Source organism: Pseudochaenichthys georgianus, chromosome 16 (assembly GCF_902827115.2).
Source record: "Pseudochaenichthys georgianus chromosome 16, fPseGeo1.2, whole genome shotgun sequence".
Lineage (NCBI taxonomy): Eukaryota > Metazoa > Chordata > Actinopteri > Perciformes > Channichthyidae > Pseudochaenichthys > Pseudochaenichthys georgianus.
The window spans coordinates 30,123,111-30,145,202 of record NC_047518.2 but is presented as its reverse complement, the minus strand read 5'-3'; the positions used below and the strand labels follow the sequence as shown (position 1 = coordinate 30,145,202).

Genomic DNA, 22,092 nt, shown 5'->3' with positions numbered 1-22,092 from the left:
GGTCTTTTTCACTAACCGGAAACCTGTAACTCATCAACTTCCGGTGTCACGGAGTGCCTGGGAGACGGAGCAAAAAAGCGGGCATACCGAAAGCGTTTTTGTTTTCAACATTTAAATGGGCAACATTTGACTCATATAGTCAAACAACCGCGGCGTGTGGACCAGTTCCCCCTCTGGACTTTGCATCTTGCTTGAAAAAATAATCATTCATTCGTGTTTCGTCCTAGCTAACGAGCTCCACACGAGCAGGCCTATTCTTCTGGACTTTGCTACAAGCTAGTTAGCTAACGTTAGCAGGCGAACCCATGCGAGCACGTTTTCTTTCTCAATGATTCTGTCTGTTACGTTGTAAATACATACCACACAGCTTATGCGTGTGCTTGGTGACTTGTTTTGGTAGTTGTATTGTTAAGTAGGCTGCTCGTTAAAGCACATTTACGTTAGCTACCTCAGCGAGGCGCTTGCTTTTATAGTGTTGTTCACTTTGTTGCTAGCTTAAGCTAGCCACCGCTAACTGAACAACGCAGTCGCCGAAAGCGCATCAGCCTTCAACTCACAGAGATGTCGGACTTCGACGAATTTGAAAGGCAGCTGTCTGAAAACAAACAAGGTAAATAAACCAATTGCACATCAGACATCGGAAATGGTAGTGGTCCGTTTGATTGTAATCGCCACTATCGTTTAAGCTAACCATGGACCTGTCTATTTACTGGAACGTTAAGCTAAATGATTAGCCCACACTCACGAACCATTTGAGATGTGGTGTAACTGTTACATTTACTGTTACTCATCAGATACTATTCTCGATCATGTTTGACGATGTCGAAACCCGTTAGGCCGATCTATAATCCGAATAACGGTAGCTGGATTGTCTCTTCTAAGGTTAACTGGCTTTGTTTCTTTAAGCCTGGGGCAGTCTATATCCTGGTATTCTACTGCCTGTACCAGCTGACTGGATGTCCGGGTGGCTAGCATTCATCCTTTGCAGCTGTTGCGTCCAGCGAAGATTTCTAGTGCAATTTGCCGTAATATTGCCCTCCTCTTTCTAACACACCGCCTGTTACTCCACTACCCTCATTTTACTTTGATATCGTTAACCCAGATATGCAAACACACTCTGTACACTGCTCCTAGGTATCGGACAATGCTACCCTACGAGTTCGCCATATTACACATTGTGTCACTTTGAACCAAAAGGTCATAATACATTTGTGTTTCCGATTTTAAACAGACTGGATACACTGCATTCAATTGTAACTTTTTAACATGCCACTACCATGAAAGCTGTTTTCCTGTACTTGATACCATAATCCAACTTTATTATTACCACGTGAACTAGGATGTTGTTGGACAGATTCATACTCAGCAGTGTTGCTCATTGCCTGTCTAATTTTCATCTAAGGTGATGTATTCTCAGACTCTTTGACCGGTAAGCTATGAAAATAAGTATCTAAGTATTGCTAAGATTTCATTGGACCATTGACTAGCTGTGTATTGTATTTTATTCATACTCTGCAAGTAAACTTTCAATTTATTCCTGCAGCTGAAAGGGACAAAGAGAACCGCCACCACCGCAGGTCTTCCTCTCGTAGCCGAAGCAGAGAGAGGAAAAGGAGGAGCAGAGACAGGGATAGACGCAGCAGGGACCGCCGTGGGGAAAGTAAGGAGGAGCGCAGACACAGGCGCAGGTGAGTACCCTTTTTCACAACTACACCCAGAACAAAAAAAGGCTAATGGCTACACGTTATTGGAGGGGCACCTCCATGTTTTTGTAACAGAGATTTTTTAAACATGACCACCACAAATATCCTACTGATACTAATTTGTTTTTAAATGCCCTACAAACAGGTCATAAAGATCTACATATTTAAAACCATTTTTTCCCCTGTTGGATCGAATTGTTTAGAGTAGATTTAACATTTAGTTTCATCATAAAATATTTGTTGCTCGAAATACTTGACTAATTTCTTTACAGGGATTGTATAAAGACGAATGAGGAGTTGCACATTTGGTGTGCTGGTAACACTTCTTGCTGCTTCACAGAATGTTTTGTTTGTAAGCACCCTGGAATTTTCTGAAAAAGAACACCTTCACTTGCTCTCAGCTGGCGTTTTGGGGGTTGACCTGGTCTCATTAACATTGACAGATACCATTCTGGGCAACAGTGCACACTTGTAAGCTTGACAGTTGTCTACAGCAAATTGTGGCTGTAAAATGTAGAAGTAGGTCAGTGATTCATTAAGACTGAGTTTAAATAAGCTAGTTGGTTTCTCCTGAAAATCAACTGCACTTATTCTATCAAATATTCTTATTTCACTCGTGAATTGACTTTCATGTACTCTATTTTTGGCGTTGTTATTTTTGCGTTCTCTGTCACAGCTGCCTATGACATTGGAGCAATTTGCCTCAAGCTTAATGGAACATCTCTTGCATGCACAATAAGGGGCTGCTGCAACCTCTTTTATATACGTAATCATTTAATATAGACCATATCAAGACTAAGTCATAAATGATTTCATGAAGAATTTCAGATCCTTCCTAGAATACAAAAATGCACAGGCTATTAACAGAATGTATTTATGAATTCTGGTCTGGCAGTACATGTCTTGGAAACATCCAGCATGCAGTTAGTGTGAGAGTGCCCTGTGAGGAGCTGTATTGTTTGATAGAATCTGTTTAGACCCTTCGATGTGGGAACAGTTTTCTACAGGGGCAAGTCCCTCCCAGAACACTGCCCAAAAGGTGATTACTAGCTACCAATGTGACAATCCTGTATATTCTCAGCAAAACGCACCTTTGGACACCCAACACCTGCAACCTTTGGAAATGATTAGATGTGTTGAGAACCATATCTTGTAAAAAAAAAAAATGCTTAAATCTTTGGTCATTGTTAGAAATGGATTGGTTAATGAGTTTGTGTAAGGCAGGTTAATAGGACATTTGAAACCATAGTTTACCTTAGTAACTATTTCAATACATTCTCTCTAATGTAGACTTTTGTGAACGCTCTACTTGTTGGCTGTGAGTGTGCCCTCTGGCCCCACTGTTGCTCCTCGTCACTTAGTGCTAATTTAAAACAAGTCGCTGGTGTTCACTCGGTTGGGAGGGGATGAAAATCTGAGCCCTCAACTTTGCAGCTGTTGTGTATTTCTGAGGATATAGTTTCTGCTTTCATTGCATCATTAGTTGTTCACGAATGGTGTTACATATCTTGCGTGAGACTCACTGAATGCACCGGCTTGACATCTGAACGTCAGAGGATTTTTGCACTTTTAATGCAGATCGCCAAAGGCTCGTAACAGCGTTTGTATTTGGAGAGGGTCATAGAAATGCAGGTTCTAATTTTCAATGTCATTTCAGCTCACCAGCCAGCTTCCCCGTGGACAATGCTGGAAGGTAATACAGCAAACTAACACAAAGCCGGTTTGTGCAATATTGCAACAACTGCAATTTAATGACCTGCCTCTGATTCTCTGTATTGAGTAACTATCTGCCTGGATGAGGATTTGTGTCACTTATTTTCCCTTTACCACAAGCTGCTCTAATATTAAATTGATGCAACCTCCAAAAGAGTTACTAGATGTTATATTGTTGTATATTTTTAGAAGACATGACCCATCGTCTGGTCTGCTAGTTTACTGCTGAGCTAATGAGGGACGTCTGTTACATGTTGATTGTTTTCCAACAGCCGTTCTCCACACCGCGAGGTGCCGGCGAAGAAGAAGAACAAGGTTAAAAAGTACTGGGATGTCCCTCCACCGGGCTTTGAACACATCACTCCCATGCAGTACAAAGCCATGCAAGGTAAGCCTCCTAGTTTTCTTTTTGTGTTCGATGCATTTTCAATAGGCATGCTAGTTTCAGGTTTGATTGAACATTTATTTTGTTGTTGCTCTACATTGGTTATTTCATCCATACCTTACTTTGGCAAACTGCTAATAAATTGGCACGTCAAGATACTGTTTGATGGGAGTTACAAATAATAATACTTCCTTTGGCTTTGCCCTCTAGCTGCAGGCCAGATCCCAGCCACAGCCCTCCTGCCCACCATGACTCCAGATGGCCTGGCTGTGACCCCCACCCCGGTGCCTGTGGTGGGCAGCCAGATGACCCGGCAGGCCCGCCGGCTCTACGTGGGTAACATCCCATTTGGAATCACAGAGGTAAGGAACAGGACAGCATTTGGCTTTTAAGTCACCCAACCTGTTAGAGTTCTTAATGCAAATACTTAATATATGTGTTGGTAATAATTTCACCAGAAAATTGAAAAAAGTGTCCCCTTCATACCCTGTCTCTGTTTTGTGTAGGAGTCCATGATGGACTTCTTCAATGCCCAGATGCGTTTGGGTGGTCTTACTCAGGCCCCTGGAAACCCTGTTCTTGCAGTACAGATCAACCAGGATAAGAACTTTGCCTTCCTTGAGGTGAAATGATCAGACCCCTAACATGTCATTTGTTCTTCCAGTGTGTTTCTTGCAATTTTGACTTTAATCACTTAATTTTGTCTGTTAGTTCCGTTCAGTGGACGAAACTACACAGGCAATGGCCTTTGATGGCATCATCTTTCAAGGCCAGAGTCTCAAGATCCGTCGTCCACATGATTACCAACCTCTACCCGGCATGAGCGAGAACCCCAGTGTCTATGTGCCTGGTACTCAGCCAATTAATGGTTTTTAACCCTAAGTACTTGTGGCATATTTCATGAGTAATCCGTAACCAATACCTCACGGGAGAGTGCTCTCCGTGCTTCCCTTTTGATATTTCTTACTGTTGCCATCGTGTGTTCTTCAGGTGTCGTTTCCACAGTTGTTCCTGACTCAGCCCACAAGCTCTTCATTGGAGGTTTGCCCAACTACTTGAACGATGACCAGGTTAGTTTTTCAGCGTGAAATGGCTGCAGACACAATTCCCAAACCATATTAAATACTCTTACCATAGCTTTTAGTAGAATATTCCTACACATTATACTTTGAGTAAACTCTTCCTTTTGTGTCTCAGGTGAAGGAGCTCTTGACATCCTTTGGTCCCCTGAAGGCTTTCAACCTGGTGAAGGACAGTGCTACAGGCTTATCTAAAGGATATGCGTTTTGTGAATATGTTGATGTCAACCTTAATGACCAGGTAACCCATGCTACTGGCAACTTCACACTTAGACATGGTCCAGAGTCTACTTTAATTATTATTGTATTATTTAGTATTGTAGTTATTTGAGACTCTTAAAGATTGGAATTTTAATTTAAAAACAATTCTTTTTTTACAGGCTATTGCTGGGCTGAACGGCATGCAGCTGGGAGACAAGAAGCTCCTGGTGCAGAGAGCCAGCGTGGGATCCAAGAACGCCACTCTCGTGAGTATTCAAAGGCTGGACAGAGGACAGCAGGGTGGTGGGAGGCTGGCTGCTCTGTTAGAGTTGCTCAAATGGATAATGATTACATTTTCTGTACAAATATATCTGCCACATCCAGGCCCACTGCAAACGGGTCATTCCATCGAAATTCATCACTTTCTGAAGACACATTTTCCCTAAATGTTAAACTGTAAGAAAGCAACAGATCTTATCCATGCTGCCAGTATGTACTTCAGCTGCTAAAAATTGTTGTGCAAGCAGTAAGTTACAAATAACAACCTGATAATCGAAACGGCATTTAGCTGGATGAAAAGCAGTTGTGAAAATATACGTTTTATGTGGTTGGTTCACTGGAACTACCAAACATAATTTCTTGGTTTAAGTGGTACCGAGGGGTTAACATTACCAAAAGTGTCTAGAGATAAGTGAGAAACAGAGTTGTCCATAATGAATGTGAACCAGCACTGCAACGTTTTTCTTAAAACTGGCAGCAACCTTCTCTATAAAGGACATATCTTCATTTTCACTTCTGTTTTGGCCGATTAAGTCCTACATTGAATGCCATTGAAGATGTCTTGTGGCTAGTCATAATACTCCGAGCATGTTGTTATCTAAAATATGCCATTGACCCTGTCCTAACCTTCCTGTCTGTCCTTGCAGACGAGTATAAATCAGACCCCAGTGACGCTGCAGGTGCCGGGTATGAACAGCTCGGTGACTCAGATGGGGGGCCTGCCCACCGAGGTGCTGTGTCTGATGAACATGGTGGCCGCCGAGGAGCTGCTGGATGATGACGAGTATGAGGAGATCGTGGAGGACGTCAAGGACGAGTGCAGCAAGTACGGCCAGGTCAAGAGCATCGAGATCCCCCGACCTGTGGACGGCCTGGAGGTGCCCGGCACCGGCAAGGTAGGGGCCGTTCCATTGCGTTCCATCATCTTTGATGTGTGCTGTTGTCACACAAGAATGATGTCTTGATATACCCTTATTGTATTGGTTTCTTTGTCCCTCTCTTGTAGATCTTTGTGGAGTTCATGTCCGTTTTTGACTCCCAGAAGGCCATGCAGGGGCTGACGGGAAGGAAGTTTGCCAACAGGGTGGTGGTGACCAAATACTGCGATCCAGATGCTTATCACCGCCGAGACTTCTGGTAGAGGAGCCATGAAGAGAAGAGGGGACAGGGGGGTGGGAGGGGAGGGAACATGAATTGCCCATCTAGAAGTCAGCCCCCTGATTGAGAGCAACATTTCAGGTGGATCTGAGAGTACTTATCCAATATCCAATTCATCGTTTGAGATCTTCAAAATTGGGAGGGTTTCTATTCAGTCCATACCAGAGGGGGCTAGGTTTAGGTGGGTGAGGGAGTAAAAAGATTTTTGCAAAATGTGTGTAATAATGGGTCCAGGGAGGGGTCAACAATTTTTATACTTTGTGAAGATGTTATTTTGGGGTGGGAGGGGGGAGCCACACTCTAAGGTTTGTATTTAAATGGAGGTAGCCTGTTTTAAGTACATTAGGAAGGAGTTGCAGCGGGGAACCAACTGGACTATTCCGGTGGAGAGAGGGATGGAGAAAACAGGAGTGTTACTTTGAGTGGGGGAGATGAGGGCATTTTTGTTTGACATCTAATCTAGATATACAGTAGCTGAAACATCCACTTCTGTTTCCCCACCATCATTAGTGAGGCGGGAGAAAACATTTTATTTCTATATTTGGACTATTTCGTCATGTTCCTTTATTTTCATCAGACTACTGCCCCCTCAGAATGATTGGTTGAGAATATGTTGTCTAATCTGAATGTCAACTGTAATCGTTTCAATACTGTGTGTAGCTTCACTGATATGAGCTGTAATATCACATTGTGTTCAGGCCGCATAATAACACGAGCTGCAGGAAAGTACTTTTTTTCAATTATGCCAGTTTTATTTTCTCCTGTAACTTTTTCACGTCCGTCTTTAGTACACAGCTTTTAACAGATGAGGTTGCATTGTCTCAGCGGTTCAGTCCTGATTTAATTAAAAGTGGAAATTTGAAGGAAGATGAGGATTGGCAACAGATTGGTGTCTAATAGGGGATTGATCTCTTCCTTACCAAAAAGCCTTAATGTTATTACATGTCAATTTGCTAAAGAAAACCAATTAGGCTTACCCCTCTTTCAATGATGTCTGTGTTTATAAATGTCACTATCTTGTACTACAGCCTTGCATCACTCGTTTTCATTTTTCCTTGTTTGGCAGCAGGTTTACGTTGTAAGATGTGTCGGACCCGGTTGTTTCTTTGTGCAACGTCTCACCTCTTTGACAAGACCAAATAAACACGTGTCTAATACCCACGACTCATGGAGTGAAAGCAAAACAACCACCTTTTCTTTGTTCCGTCAACTTCCCTCCTGATACATTGGTAGGCAGTGACATGGTCCGAACCAAATATTGAAACTGAAATTAAAAGGTCTTGTTTTGGATGTTTATGCTCTGTAAAGACTAATTACAAACGGAAAGCCTGCAGACAAATAATTACTATTCTACATTTTAATAAACAATTATTTAGCTTTCATGGCTTTAGTATGTTACTGTCGTAGAGGGGTTTCTTTCTCTAAATGTAAGCGGTAGATTGGATGTTGAAAACTTGTATTTGGTCAAAGACTGCTTTTCTCTCATCTCCCTCATCTTCTGCCCTAATTCTCCGAGGACCACATGTTCACACTGTAATGGCTGGGACTGCTTTCATTTAGGTGGTTAAGACGTTACTGAGAAGAAAGTGTGTCAGTGATAAGACTTATGTTACTCCTTACTTTCAGATATCTTCTTTCTCAGTGTCGCTGTCATTTAATTTCTTTTTTTTTCTCTGGAAAAAAATGTGATTTCTTAAATGAGTTCAAAACATCTAGTTTATAAAAATCAAAAACAGTCTTTCATTTGTCCAATTTGTTTTCAAATGTTGATTAAAAACTGAATTTACATGATGGCTTTCTTCTTTATGATTCCTCTCTTTTGTGCACCCACATCCACCCACCCGGCTACAGCACACGCATATTCACCCAGCGAGGGATGCCGCTCACAGTTCATTATGGAGATGGATTAGACTGGAGCCATGTCCAGGCACTTTCACTCAACTGATGGCATAATTTATCAAGGACTACAGGCGATCCAGACAGAAGCAAACGATTCCTGGGGAAGTTTACATGTTCATGATTAAGATACACTATTGCCAGTCATAAGTCACACTTTGTATCTACCTAAACGGGTTGTGGGAAAGCGTGAAATGCTAGCAGTACAAACACAATTCCCTTGCAATCTATTTTGTACCAATTATAGCCTGCTCTCTTTAGTGATGCCAGCCGAGGATGGAAGACTGGTTCAATGGTGAACCGGTGAATGGTTCATGGAGATGAAGGTCGACAAGGCATAAGTAGCAGATCACACTCCTGTGGCCAATCTTTGAGTTAAGGACCCCTTACATCATTAACATACAGGCACACAAAACCATAAAGAAGGTTAAAACAATTTAGAAATAATTGTACTATATTATTTTCTCCTAATTATCCACGAAGTTTCATTTAGTGCTGAGTGCTGACTGCCCTTAATAGTGAAGATGTTAACACACGTATAATAAATGTGTCTTATGTTGCATACCTTTTTTGATCAATGATGTCTGGATTGATTTTACAATGATATTTTAAAGAATATCATTGCTGTTTTTATTAAAATAAAATATTCATTTAAAGTACAGAAAACACTTAAAATAACAGAGAATAAAAGAGTAATTCCGTCACATGACATGGGAGCTATTGAAAATAAATGTGACTTAACAAATATTGCATAATATCCATATAAAATAGAAAGTTGACTAACATCTTATAAAAAAGGGTTGTGTCTCACTTGTCCACTGTGGTAATACAATACAGTGGACACACTGGGTCACATGGCATGGGAGCCTTTGAAAAATAAATTAGAGTTTTTAATAAAGAAACAAATACATTTAATAACAATATTATTATTAAAAAGAAAACGGACTTGAATCCAAGGAAAATAGGTGTTTCCCTTTTGTCCAGTATTGTAATACAATGTTGTAATGTTTGGTAGTCATTTGGTAACATAACATATAAGCTATACAAAATAAATTGAAAAAAGAACAGCATAATTTACATAAAGATATTCGTACACACAATAGCCTACTTCTCCATTATTATTATTATTATTATTATTATTATTATTATTATTATTATTATTATTATTATTATTATTATGTCATTTATTTGATTCAAGCCTACGCAAATAAATAAAACTCATGGTTACCCATGCAATTATATATAATTATGAATTGGAGCTGCTTGCAGTGTCCAATCCCACGTATAAATCAGGTAAAGTTTTTTTTCCTGTTTTTTTTCTTTATATTCAAGTCAATCCACACGAGTACACAGTTTTGGACATCAGCAACAACTATAAGCCATGTCCACTTGGGACTGTATCTGAAAAACAGTAACAGCGAAGCAACAAATCTCTGACATGAAATAATGTCCTGTGTCAGCTCTATACTGCCCATCTCCGCGTGCATCGCTGCACCCCACTGCACAGAAGCCAGCAGCAGTGCACTGATGCAACGCGCTCTCACCCCCTGTTGTTCCCGCAGGGCTCAGATAAAACAGCAGCTCTCCCAGGCTGCTGAAGCCATATCCACCAGAGGAGACATGTAAAACTGACCCTGCCTCTCCAACAGATCAGGACGTTCAGGCTGCCAAACAAAGACCGATTAAATGTTATTAGCAGCCCTCCCCAGGCCTGATGCTGCAGTGAAGATTGCACATACATTATCTCCCTCTAGTGGGGAATGTAAAACTGTAGCGGTGGTCATTGTCATTCTAGGCAGTGCCTCCCCATTGATCCTCATTCAGAAAGATAGAACACTGCAGAGTGCATTGCTGGAGCAGGATGATGCAGTACTCTGTGTACTTATGGCAGTGTGCATTCAGCGTATAGATTAAAGGAAATTGAGAATCATATGGAAAGGCCTTTTATTACAGAACATATTTTCACATGTCTCAGTAAAGCGCAGGTATGCAAAATAAAATGAATGATGGCTAAATTCAATTTTGCTGCAATTGTTTCAAGGGGCTTGTATGGGCTCTTGCTGTTACTGGGACAATTTGAACAAAATAGAGCACCGGTTATATCTATAAGTAACACCACATCCCATAAAAATCAACGGTGTGTGGCTCGCTGCTATGCCCTTTGTTTCTCTTGAAGAGGTACATCTTTCCATACAGGTCAGATATATATTTATCATTGAAGAAAAAAAGAATTCTTTGGTTTTTTGACAATCGTAATTATAATGGAGTAAATTGCATAATTGTTGGGATTATTTTAAACAGCAGAGTTGGTGCATTTGAGTCCTGTATGTGGGATTGACTCAAAATAATCTACATGCCCATGTTGTTCAGTGTGGTTTATAAATGTATTTTCTAATATTCTTGGACATATTGTGCTTTAATCTGGCATGTAGTCAACATTAATGTTACAACGTTGGACTAATAAATAGTTGCAGCTGTAATGTGCACATGTGTGGTCAGTGTGCGCATGGCTGCATACATAAGCACACATGTGTGCCCTTCAGTGTGTTCAAGCATAAACTAGCACTGCTGACAGGGCCACTTGAGTGATGTGGAGACAAGATTGTTAGCATCAGCATACTGTAGATTATTGATGGCCTCGGACCGCCAGTGGACACTTTCTATCAATCTCATATGATGGGGCAGCAGAGATATGCTGCATAATTAGAAGCAAAGTCATTTTAAAGAATAGACACACATACTGTATGTTCGTTCAACTAATAGCTGTACCCCAGATGAATCCATGTATCATGGCTGTCATGACCAGCATGCTCCTTTCTCTCTGCGAAAGTCCATCTTTCCATCCAAATTGCACTATGGCTGCAACAACAATCTGTCCTAAAAGAAACAGGACGTCTTTTGTTTTGGACATTGTAGGTGTTTATTTTCCTGTCACAGCCTACAGCCTGTTTCGTCCCTTTTCTCAGATGTTCTCCTGTTCTGTCTCTCTGTTCCCGACTCACTCTCACTTTGCATCACCGCCCTCGCCACCCCTTTTCCTCTCGCCCCTTCCCCCCTTCCCCCTTCCAGCCCTCCCTGAGCGTGGCTGGCCGCTGGGGTTGGCCTCCCTCTCGGTGTGCCACGTATGTAACCTAAACTGTGGAAGAGCCAAGCAGGGCCGGGCCACGAGTAAAGCTTTCCACAAGACCAGGGCGAGTCTCTGAAATCTCTCTGGATCTTGTTCGGTGAGGAATGAAATGGGCCTGCACATTTTCTATTTCTTCTCTAGTGTTTCATTTCAGCAAGATTATCCATATGTGCACCTAGTGTTTCTTTACCTTTATATCACTCTCTCAACGTTATGCTCCCATCTTCTGTCCTTTCCTGCACTTTTTTTCCCTTTTCCATTTCTGTCCCTCCCTCTCTGCTGCCCTCCCCGTTTCACTTTCACTCTCTGTGTCAGATTTGCTCTTACCTCACACTTCTGTTGCTGTAAAACGCTATCCTGGCCCCTCTCGTATAAACACAGACTCCTCCTTCAGCCTAACTTAATGTCATTAACAGGTGGCAGTCTAAAATAGACACTCACACAAACAGTGAGGCTGGCACAGATACATGTGTTTAATCATGGCTGTCGTCATGTGACCGGACCACACTGCAGCACCTCAGCTCATTCATTGAACATTCAAACATGTGTGGAGTGTGTGCAGGGTGCTGTTGAGATGGAAGGTACAGTCAGAGGGGAGAACAGCCGTGCAAACACACACATTTAGTGATCAACAGTGTTAACCAACCAGGCTACAGCCCCCTCCCCTGTTACACTTACTTTCCATAACCCTCATGTACCTCCCTCTCACTCTCTCACTTACTCTCCCATCACCACTCTCCCCCTCTATTAAGTTTCAAGCGTCTCTTCCTCCTGAACTGAACAACACACACCAAACAGGTCAGACTTCTTCTTCTTTTTGCTCTAGTTGATGCTTTCTTATGTACACATGTCACACAGGGGGCTGTGGCTGTCTCTGGAAAGAGTACCTAACTTTACTCACTGAAAATGTACCCATTTGTCCCCAAGCCAGTGCACCGTATTTTTTTTTGTTGCATCATCAAATTTGACAAAACACACACATAGGCCTTTACACTGCTTAGGATGTTTTAGAACAACATGAACATGTGTGTGTTATCCCTCCAGTAGGTTCGCCTGCCATGCTTTGACCTCTTCGATCATCCCGTGGTTAATTAGGATGTAATGTGATCGAGCTTTGTAACTCTATAACTACTAACTTGGCTGTCAGCAGCTGTCGTCTTATTCTTTATTACACTTAATGCTGGGGGAGTAATCACATGCACGGCTGTTATTCCAAAGCGTTGGCTCATTAAAGACATTTGGATTTTTAAGATTAGCTCTTAATATTCACAGATTATATCCCTCTCAGTGCTCGCTTTAAATTAGGATCAGGTAACATATTTGTATTATTGTGAGTTGTGATTAATATCTCTATCAATTAGATGTCAAAAATCCATTGTGTGATTGTTATGGAGCTTTTATTAGTATCAGCAGATGGATTTTACTCTTTTAAATAGAGTGGGCATTTTCAAGTTCAACTGACATTATTAGTTGGTTATTATTAGCATTATTTATTATTATATATATAATATATTATTTATGTTTTCTTATTTACATATATGAAGAATTTGGTTTGGTTGAATATAAAGTTAAACACAATGTATTGTTTTGAAAAATAGTCTATGTATGATAATGTATAATCCAAATGTATATACATAATTGTATGGCTGCTTCAATTTATTTTAAATTCATATGCACACATTTCTCTCAATAAGTATATCAGTCATTCATTTATAAAATGACAAACAATGTCTAAAAACGACTTCTAACAAGTTCCTAAAACAAAAGGTGTCTGGTTGTGTCAGTACAGCAGTCGGAAAACCGAAAGATCTTCTCTTCACAAAACAGAGAAAGAAACTAAAATCCAGCTATAACCTAGGATGGTCGGAGTTTGAATTCATAAGTGACTTTTATTGTAATTTAATTTACAGCAAAACTAAATGTATGCTGCATACTGCTCTTTATTTCTGAAAAGTATGGTACACAATAGATTTTGTCCACGCACTCAGAGGGTTCATGTGGTGCGCTCTGCGCTGCCTATATAAAAACTCTGATGCTGTCAGCGCAAACCCCCTGAATTAAGTGATCCACCAACTGTGTGTGGCCTCCTGGTGCTGCTCCCTAACTGGCCAGGCCTGTTGCCCCCACTACGTGACCTGTTGCACTGCACTGCACAGCAGAGTTAATTACTGCAGGCCCCTTTCTGTCAGAAGGTTCAGCCATGAATTATCACCTCTCATGCTCCCTGCGCAGAGCAGCCACATCGCTGGGCCCCGTCACTCACGTTTTAAACTGCTCCAAATGGCCCCCTCCCTCACAGTTTGGGATAACAGAAACAACTCCGCAAGCCTGGACTTACTTACAGTGCCACACAACAACAAAAAACATACACGCACACATGCTTGAAAAGACCGTCATGGCGGCAGTTTTCTGGTACACGTAATGCAGGACGGGAGATATTTGTGGCAAGCCATTATCCCCTCAGATCAAAATGGATCTGTGTCTAAGCCAGAGATATATGTACCTGCTCGGAGAAGAGCTCTGTTGTCAACTGCTCTGGGAAAATAGAAGATGGGGGGTCCAGTCTGGCGCTGCGCTGTTATCTCTCACCTTGAACAGGTGTTGTGTCAAATTATGCACCCCGTCATGAAATGCACCCCTTGACACGGGAACGCGCATTTTGCCTTTTTGATGGTTGGGTTGTCGAATCCTGGATTTTGCATTCATTCGTCACTTATTTTTCAGTTAATTTTTTATTTAATAAGTTTTTATTTAATTGTGACGTCCTGTCTGTATACTTTTGCTTGTAGCCTACTTGTGCTTTTCAATGTATTGTTTATTTTTACATAGAGTGCTTGGGGGTGGGATTAATAGAAACATTTTTATTTTGGGGGGTGCTTTTTATGAACAGCCTGGTTGCCACGATATGCACCCCTTGCTATCTCTGACAATACACGTGTCACATACATGAAACTTGCTCCATTTATTGGTAGCTGACTAGTCCTACAACTATACCCTCCAAAGTGCTTGAGGGTGGGATTAATAGAAGCATCTTTTTTGGGGGATGCTTTTTACGGCAAGCCAGGGGGTGCATTTCACGACGGGGGGGCATCATTTGACACAACACCGGCACCATCCGACTCCACCAGCTCATCCAGCCCAATTGTTTCTTCATCAGAAACAAAATCTGCCTTTCAGGGAAACGCCATATGGCTTATGTATTGTTGGCTTGAAGCATGTCATATGGCTTTTAGGGAGGGAATACTGTAGACGCTGATAAAGCTCTTGGAAATTAAATATGACGCTGCTGATGAAAGGATTTTGCTCTTGTGAAGCATATGCTGGCTGCCCTTTCATCTTTCTGTTTCATCTCTCTATTTCAGGGGACTGGACGGAAAACAGTCGCCGGCTCTCCTGGTCTTTACATCCGTCTCCTCCCATTTTATAATTTCCTTAATTCATCTGCCCCTCACTTCCTTGTAGCACTGTTCATGGCTCTGTTCATATTTCCTTCTGTCTAATTCATTTTACTGTCCACTTATTATCTTTTTATCCTTTGTTCCCTCTGACCACTTTTGCTTAATTTACCCATCAATCACAGGATAGTTGATAGCTGTGTCTCCTCATTTTTTATATATTGTTTTAACACCTCCATCCTACTCCTTGTCCTTTTCCTGTTTTCTCCCTACTAAACCATCCTCCCATCTTTTCATCTATTATATTGCTCCCCTTATAATAAGCCCCCCCCCCCCCCCTCCCCCTCCCCCCTTGTCTTCGTCGGGCCTGGCCAGTTGAGATCATCATGTGGTCCAACTTCATCGTACAGCCCGATGGTGATGATCGTATCGGGGTGGCCGGGACTTTACAAGGTGGAGGTTTAGCTGGAATAAAAGGTGGAAGGGGACAGGGAAGGAGGGTCCAGAAGATGAGTGACAGCCAGGAAGGAAAGATCAAGCTGGTCTTCTTTGTGGCTATCATTGGCGTGACCCTCACCGTGTTGGGCATGGGGACAGAGTTTTGGGTGGAGCTGGCACAACCAAAGAATTTCAGCGGCAACCAGACCTGCCAGATGGCATATTATGGCCTGTGGAAGGGCTGCATCCGCACCCTATTTGTGGCGGACATAGACCCAGACAGGGAGCTCTGCGGCCCCGCTGAACTAAATGGAGGTGAGACCCCTGGCTGGAGTGCAGTTGTGTGTCTGTGAGAGTTCGTGTTTATCTGTTTGTGCTGTCTAGGAGGTTAGCAGGTGAGGTTTCTGGAGGGCATGTGTCTACTTTGTTTCTCTGACTGTCTGCTCATGTCTGCCTTTCTGCAAACTGAATTGCCCGGCCATGCAATTCTACCTCAAGGCTGACTCCATGCTACAGTGTAAGAGTGAATTCATGGTAAAAGGGTCAAAGGATGTTTCTTAGAGGTTGCAGGCTGTTGACATCATTGAGGGGAAACAACATGTACATTTAATCGACACGATTCTTCTTTGCCATCACCACTGATGTGAAAACAGAGGGAGCAGGCATAACTAATACGGTGCATGCCCTCTGGGAATATGCTTATATCTCTAGGTCTTTTATCTGAGCCCATAAGGAATTAAGGACAGCTATGGCAACACTTCATATTAATCCCATCCCTAATACAATCTACAGATTTATGAGGAAGATACTTATGATTTGTAGCAAACATTTCTCCCTTTATTTATACGAACATATACTGTAACCTTGCAAATAGATAGTGGGAGGATAGTTGTGTATGTAAAGCTGCCTGCATACATATGCATCTAGGTCATCCTACAGATAATGTGCAAATTGAATCATTAAAGAAAAGCGATGCTTGGAAACAGAGTGCGAGGAGGACCACAGTATAGCGGTTTTCAATTCGTATCCTATTGTAACAACACAAAGCAGCATCTAGGTACAGGTAGGATCATACAATAACATCTTGGGGATTCGCAACATTGTCAGGGTAATGAAGCATCGATTTCAAGTTTCTCCCTCGACTGGGTACCTAATCATCTCCTGCTGTACACACAGCACAGACAGGGGATACGGGGCAGACCACAGGTTTGTTGTGTTGACGAACATCCATGGTTAGAGTTGTGACAGCTCCTTTCTAAAAGCACTTTATTCAACTTGACCGTGGTGAGTGCGTTGAATATCTCCACAATGACCTACTTCTGTCTGAAAAGCAAGCCTGGAGCTGGAGAGAGGCAGGTATTGGTAAAGGGAGATGGAGATAGGGGTTGCTCCAGGAATCACTGCCTCTCTCCGGGTATCTGCTGAGACACAGCAGAGCTCTAAAGAAACAAAAACAAATCTCGTGGATCACATATACATAAATACTATTCACATATATCACCTTGAATTAGGATGCGTGTCATTGTTTTTATATGCTGTCGTCAAGGGCTAATTCATCTTACCTGTCAGAATGTCCTGCCTCTCTGGCTGCTTTAAGCTAGCAGATATATATCTATGCCTCTCAGACGGTCTGTTGGTGTGTGAGAGCAGCCAGTATGCTTCTGACAATGTTTCTCACACGTCTCCACACTGTTGGCCCATGCCGCCTGTCGCAGATGGCCGTGGGCTTGTCATGTTTTGAGGGAAACAACTGTTTTTGCCATCTCTGCTTCTCTGTTTCACATCGCTGTTTACATGCCTTTGGCTTCGGTCCCGAGCAAAGTGCGGCCCCGCTGATGCCCGGCCCTGTCATCTCAGACCAGCTATCCGTCTTTGCTGCCTGCTGGAGAGGGACATGACAGCTCAATGATTACAGTCTCAGCAGGGGTAGCGAGAGCAAAAGCAGTTGACTGTGATAGCATGATGTGTTACAGAAAATCAGTAAGCTGATAAATGGCGTGTCTGCTGCAGTCAAAATGTTGCAAATGTGCTCAGGCACACACATATTTGTATGTGAAAGAAATGTGTGACGAGCATGTGGTCATCTTGAGCAACATCATGAATATTCAGTGGGTGAAAGTCATCAATATGCACTTGTGAAGCCAAGTGGAATCTGACTACTTCACAGTTTTTGTCTAAATATAGAGAGGGGGAACGAGGAAGAGGGACAGACAGGGACTGAGGGAGAGTGTCTAATGCAGTATTAACCAACCCCTCTGTGTTTCCTCCCCCCTTGACATCTCCTGCTCCCCTCACCTCCTTCTCCATCTGTGGCTCCCCTCTTTTTTCCTCTTCACCCACCACCCCTTCCATCTGCCCCCAACTCACTCCTCCTTCCCTCACTACTCATGCTTTGAGCCTTTATCCATATTTCCTGCGTCCCCCTTCATAATTTGCTCACCCAACATATCCCCTTCCCCTCAATCCTTCTTCTTCTTCTTCTTCTTCTTCTTCTGCAGCCACGCCTCTCAATTTCTATCCTCCATCTGCCCCTTCTTCTTGTCTCCCTCTCTATTTCCCCTGTGCCATCCACCCTCAGTGTTTTGCTGTCTCTCACCCTCTCTGGCGGCACCATATGTGCAGTGCTGGGCCGTGTGTGTGTGTGTGTGTGTGTGTGTGTGTGTGTGTGTGTGTGTGTGTGTGTGTGTGTGTGTGTGTCTCTGAGTATTGCAGCTAATGCTCCACACTTGGATATAAATAGGAATAATCACTGGAAGGACAGAGTGCATGGATGCATAGGAGGCACACAACAGAAGACCAGAAGCTATCCATAGGAATGTGAGCCTGTGTGTGTGTGTGTGTGTGTGTGTGTGTGTGTGTGTGTGTGTGTGTGTGTGTGTGTGTGTGTGTGTGTGTGTGTGTGTGTGTGTGTGTGTGTATATCTGATCTCATGTGTATGATCTTTCTTTTTACCTACAGTAACCAACTGCACCTACTTTAAGTTCTTCACCTCCGGGGACAATGCAGTCATATTCAAGAAGACGACTAACAAACGTGAGACATTTAAATTCCTCCCTGCAATTCCTGTCACACATGCAGATGAATGGCACGCTGTCGCTCACAGTAACAATGCAGCTTCCATCAATAAAGACGTTCACTGGGGTGCTCCGAGGACCGTGCTGGTGTTTTCTGCGTGTTTCAGCCCATTAACTTCGGCTGCCACCCATTTTCCTAAGCAACCATAAGCTCTCAGACTGATTCATGTGTTTACCTTACCGTCCAGGCAGCCGCTGGTTTCAGTGCAATTTGAGGATCAACTGGCTGTGATTTGATAGCTGCATCACATTGAGCTTAAAGTCAACTTGAGCTTTTGGTACATGCTGTTAGAACAAACGGGCGTGCTTTGCATGTTAAACCCAGAAGATATACAATAAGCAACGGTATTTAGTGATAATAAGCTAATGTTATCATACTGACATGCTAAACTGAGATGGTGTACATGGTAAACATTTACCTGCGGTCTGCGCATGATAGCGTGTGTGCGTGTCAGTATGTGCGTGTGTGTGTGTGTGTGTGTGTGTGTGTGTGTGTGTGTGTGTGTGTGTGTGCGCGTACAGTATGTGCCTAAATACATCCCCACAAAGGCATGACGTTAGTAGTTGCTGTTTGGCAGTGAGCTCCTAGATGCCAGACAGGCACCAACAATAGAGACTCTTCAAAAATACTGCAGTGGATCCAACTGCATTAATGACATGTGTTCACACTGAGGATCGATTCCCTTCGAGCTACATTTAAGTCTCTGCAGGTTATTTAAAAAATCACACACTTGCTGATATGGGTGTTAAGAAAAACACATGTGAATTAGTCATAAAACTGGTTGACCAGATTAGACAGCTGTGTTGAGTTCACTGTTATTCATCTCACCTATTTGTGTTGGCTTCATAACAACCCACAACCTACATGTTGTATCTGCCGTGTTTTCATTAATACAATAATAATATCTGTGTGGTCGAGTGCGAACAAACACGAAACTAGCACTGGCTGCTGGGAAATGTTGATCGGCATCTGTTCAGGTTTGTAATGCCAATACAATCTGTTTTAAACAGAGCCAGTAAGGGAAGTGGCACAATTCACACAATGCATGTTTTTTTTATTATGAAGTAAAATGAACTTTAATCCCAGTAGAATCAAACTTTGTGAGGTGGTGTTATATCTGATTTCACAATGCCTCTGCAGGCTTTGTTGAATATGTTTTCACTGCATATATTTGCAGGTTTTATCAACACTTCTTTTCACAAATGTTCACCTACTGTAGAGTATTCGATATATTCCTTTCTTTCTGCTTTTCTTAACAGAGCTGAATCTAGCAGCAGCTATCTTGGCCCTTTTGAGTCTGACCATGATGGCAATGGGCTCCATCTGTATCGGCATGTCCCTCAGCAAAGGAGTGCCCTTCTTTCTCAAGCCAGCCTCCTTCTGTTTCATCCTATCAGGTGGGACCTCACATTCTAACGTATTACATTCAAGTATCCATACCTGACTGATGTTTGGCAAGATAATGATTATTTGGTCTTTATGAGTTGTTTGTGGATATTACGCAGTTATAGTGTGATGTAATCTGAACGTCCTCTCTGGTTGCAGGTGTGCTGGTCCTCCTGTCTGTCCTGATATTCCACCAGTCCGTGCTGGCCTTGCTGTCCAGTGATGACTCCATACCTTTACACTATGAGCTGTCCTGGTCTGTGGCCTGCGTCGGCTCCGCGGGAGGAATTCTTATTTTTGGAGGTTGCCTCTTTATCCTCCTCTCTCTTCCTTTCAGCCCCTGGGAGAAATGCTTTCCACACAAGAATAGCGTCACCTAGCACTTGAATGATAATAAAATGTGCACACAGTATTCTTGATGTATTGTTTGAGAGTGGAAAACATCCATTTTCTGAAGGCGGTGACTCTGCTTATTCTCGGCATTTAAATTGTCAGAGAAGTCATACAAGGTCTTAATCAAAATGTTTGTAGAGAATTCAGAAACACATTAGAAAGGCCTCCAGAATTTGAAACAAATGTGTTTTAGTGGGTTTTTTGGTAGAAATAGCTGGACATAGCAATTTTAGTTTAATGGTTTAATTTTAAGCTCTTTGTTGTGTCACACACATCTTGTTATCCTGTCTAAAGTTGTACGTCCACATACAAATATCTACTACAACTTTCTGCCAGCATAAGTATATCATAAAAAACCTTTTAAAGGCTCAAACACTTTTTTTTAAACGTTAATGCTAAGTATGGAAGCCCATTTCTGTCAAGGAAAAACAATTATGAATTAGATTGAAATTAGTTTATTTTATTTTCTCTACACAGTTGTTGTGGCTCGACAAAAGAAAAAACAGAGTTTCTGTTATAATTAATATAATTGCTAGACGAAGCTGTCTATCGAACCGTCTCTACTAATGTTGCTCTTCTTGAAAGGACATTCTTTAAGTTAGACACAATACACAAGAATGAGATTGTAAATCAAAAGTGCGATTATATGACAAATAATGACGATCAAATTACAGATGTCTCATAAAAATAACAACATAAATATTTTGTTTAAAATTCATAACACACCACCAGAATCTATAACCATCAACTTAGCAAAAAATACTGTATAGTTTTGTGTCATATCTGCTAAAAGATATATTGTAAAAAAGTTCATATTCTAAGTGCTATGAAGCTTTTATACACTTACTGCTTGTTAAAGAAGAGGCTTCATGCCATTATTTATAACTTATGTGTTTTTTCAACAATTTGCTGAATGCTGCTTCAGTATGAATGTATGTTGAATGAAAGCAACTGTGAAAAGTGAATAAAATACCTTTTTGTATATCAGAGAATTGTATGGACTCACTTTATAAGCTCAACTTTGTACATAAACTGAATGAATGTGTTTATATTGTACGAATGGTCTCTGTTTGCAATGTTGTCTCCCATCACTTTATATGTAATATGTATGCAATAAGTACACTTTAAATAATGTCATAGGATGCTCTACTTTTCTCTCTACCAAGAAATGCTATTTTACAAGTTTTAGGCTTATTTTTACTCATATATATATGTACATTATGTGGCGCCGGTTTTGCTTATCATTAAAGGGATTTGACATAAAATGATTGTCTCCCTTTTGTTTGCTGACATGACACTTTGTACGCTCTCAAACTTGTCATTCCCCCATTTTTATCCCTTCAAAGTGACTCCTAACCTCTCTGCCAAACACCACCATCCCCCAAGCCTGCTCCTCTATAATTAGGCCAGTGCAGCTCATCGCAATGCATTTCGCTGCAGTGGTTGGGAAACCTTACCCTTGAATTTCAACTATGTTCCCCCAGCCTACCCCCATACCCCTGTGCCTTTCCTCTCTCTCTCTCTCTCTCTCTCTCTCTCTCTCTCTCTCTCTCTCTCTCTCTCTCTCTCTCTCTCTCTCTCTCTCTCCACCCCTGACCTTGTTGCGTCACTTTCCCTGCTGTCTCCAGGCGAGCCCACCTGTCACTACTCCACCCTACCTCCACACACACCTCGACCCACACCTGTGCCACACACACAACCACACACAAGACCGATCAGAGCCGAGATGTCCCACTAACATATCTAACACTTGATCTGCTGGTGAGTGAGTGGCATCCAGGCACCTGCACACACACTCACACAACCATTTAACTCTCAGTGGGCAGAAACTGAATCCACATGACACACTATCCTGGTTGTATAT

The 22,092-nt window shown here is 42.1% G+C and overlaps 3 protein-coding genes across 6 annotated transcripts in view; 2 read left to right on the top strand and 1 right to left on the bottom strand.

The window, feature by feature from the left end:
* The window catches only part of isoc2 (isochorismatase domain containing 2), a 136,994-nt gene that overhangs the window by 48,495 nt on the left and 66,407 nt on the right, over positions 1 to 22,092 (bottom strand). The gene's annotated exons all lie outside the window — the stretch shown is intronic.
* u2af2a (U2 small nuclear RNA auxiliary factor 2a) lies at positions 25 to 8,306 on the top strand. Of its 4 annotated transcripts, none has more exons than XM_071205911.1 (13): positions 25 to 610; positions 1,403 to 1,429; positions 1,544 to 1,688; positions 3,361 to 3,396; positions 3,689 to 3,804; positions 4,012 to 4,163; positions 4,308 to 4,424; positions 4,513 to 4,651; positions 4,792 to 4,871; positions 4,999 to 5,121; positions 5,261 to 5,347; positions 6,008 to 6,256; positions 6,367 to 8,306. In XM_071205911.1, exons 1-13 carry the CDS (start codon positions 562 to 564, stop codon positions 6,499 to 6,501), a joined length of 1,455 nt encoding a protein of 484 aa, XP_071062012.1. In that variant the 5' UTR covers positions 25 to 561; the 3' UTR covers positions 6,502 to 8,306. The 4 variants fall into 4 exon arrangements, with proteins under 4 accessions (XP_071062012.1, XP_071062011.1, XP_071062014.1 ...); XM_071205910.1 differs by having other exon boundaries at positions 4,513 to 4,669; XM_071205913.1 differs by lacking the exon at positions 1,403 to 1,429.
* cacng6b (calcium channel, voltage-dependent, gamma subunit 6b) lies at positions 15,292 to 21,549 on the top strand. Its single transcript, XM_034101770.2, has 4 exons — positions 15,292 to 15,689; positions 18,333 to 18,407; positions 19,709 to 19,846; positions 19,995 to 21,549. Exons 1-4 carry the CDS (start codon positions 15,323 to 15,325, stop codon positions 20,213 to 20,215), a joined length of 801 nt encoding a protein of 266 aa, XP_033957661.1. The 5' UTR covers positions 15,292 to 15,322; the 3' UTR covers positions 20,216 to 21,549.

Bases quoted from the DNA above. Each gene is read 5' to 3' on its own strand.
- u2af2a (XM_071205910.1), top strand. From the start codon at position 562: ATGTCGGACTTCGACGAATTTGAAAGGCAGCTGTCTGAAAACAAACAA. The intron at 5,122-5,260 runs GTAACCCATGCT...CTTTTTTTACAG, and splicing joins ATGTCAACCTTAATGACCAG to GCTATTGCTGGGCTGAACGG. The intron at 5,348-6,007 runs GTGAGTATTCAA...CTGTCCTTGCAG, and splicing joins GATCCAAGAACGCCACTCTC to ACGAGTATAAATCAGACCCC.
- cacng6b (XM_034101770.2), top strand. From the start codon at position 15,323: ATGTGGTCCAACTTCATCGTACAGCCCGATGGTGATGATCGTATCGGG. The intron at 15,690-18,332 runs GTGAGACCCCTG...TTTTACCTACAG, and splicing joins CCCCGCTGAACTAAATGGAG to TAACCAACTGCACCTACTTT. The intron at 18,408-19,708 runs GTGAGACATTTA...TTTTCTTAACAG, and splicing joins CAAGAAGACGACTAACAAAC to AGCTGAATCTAGCAGCAGCT.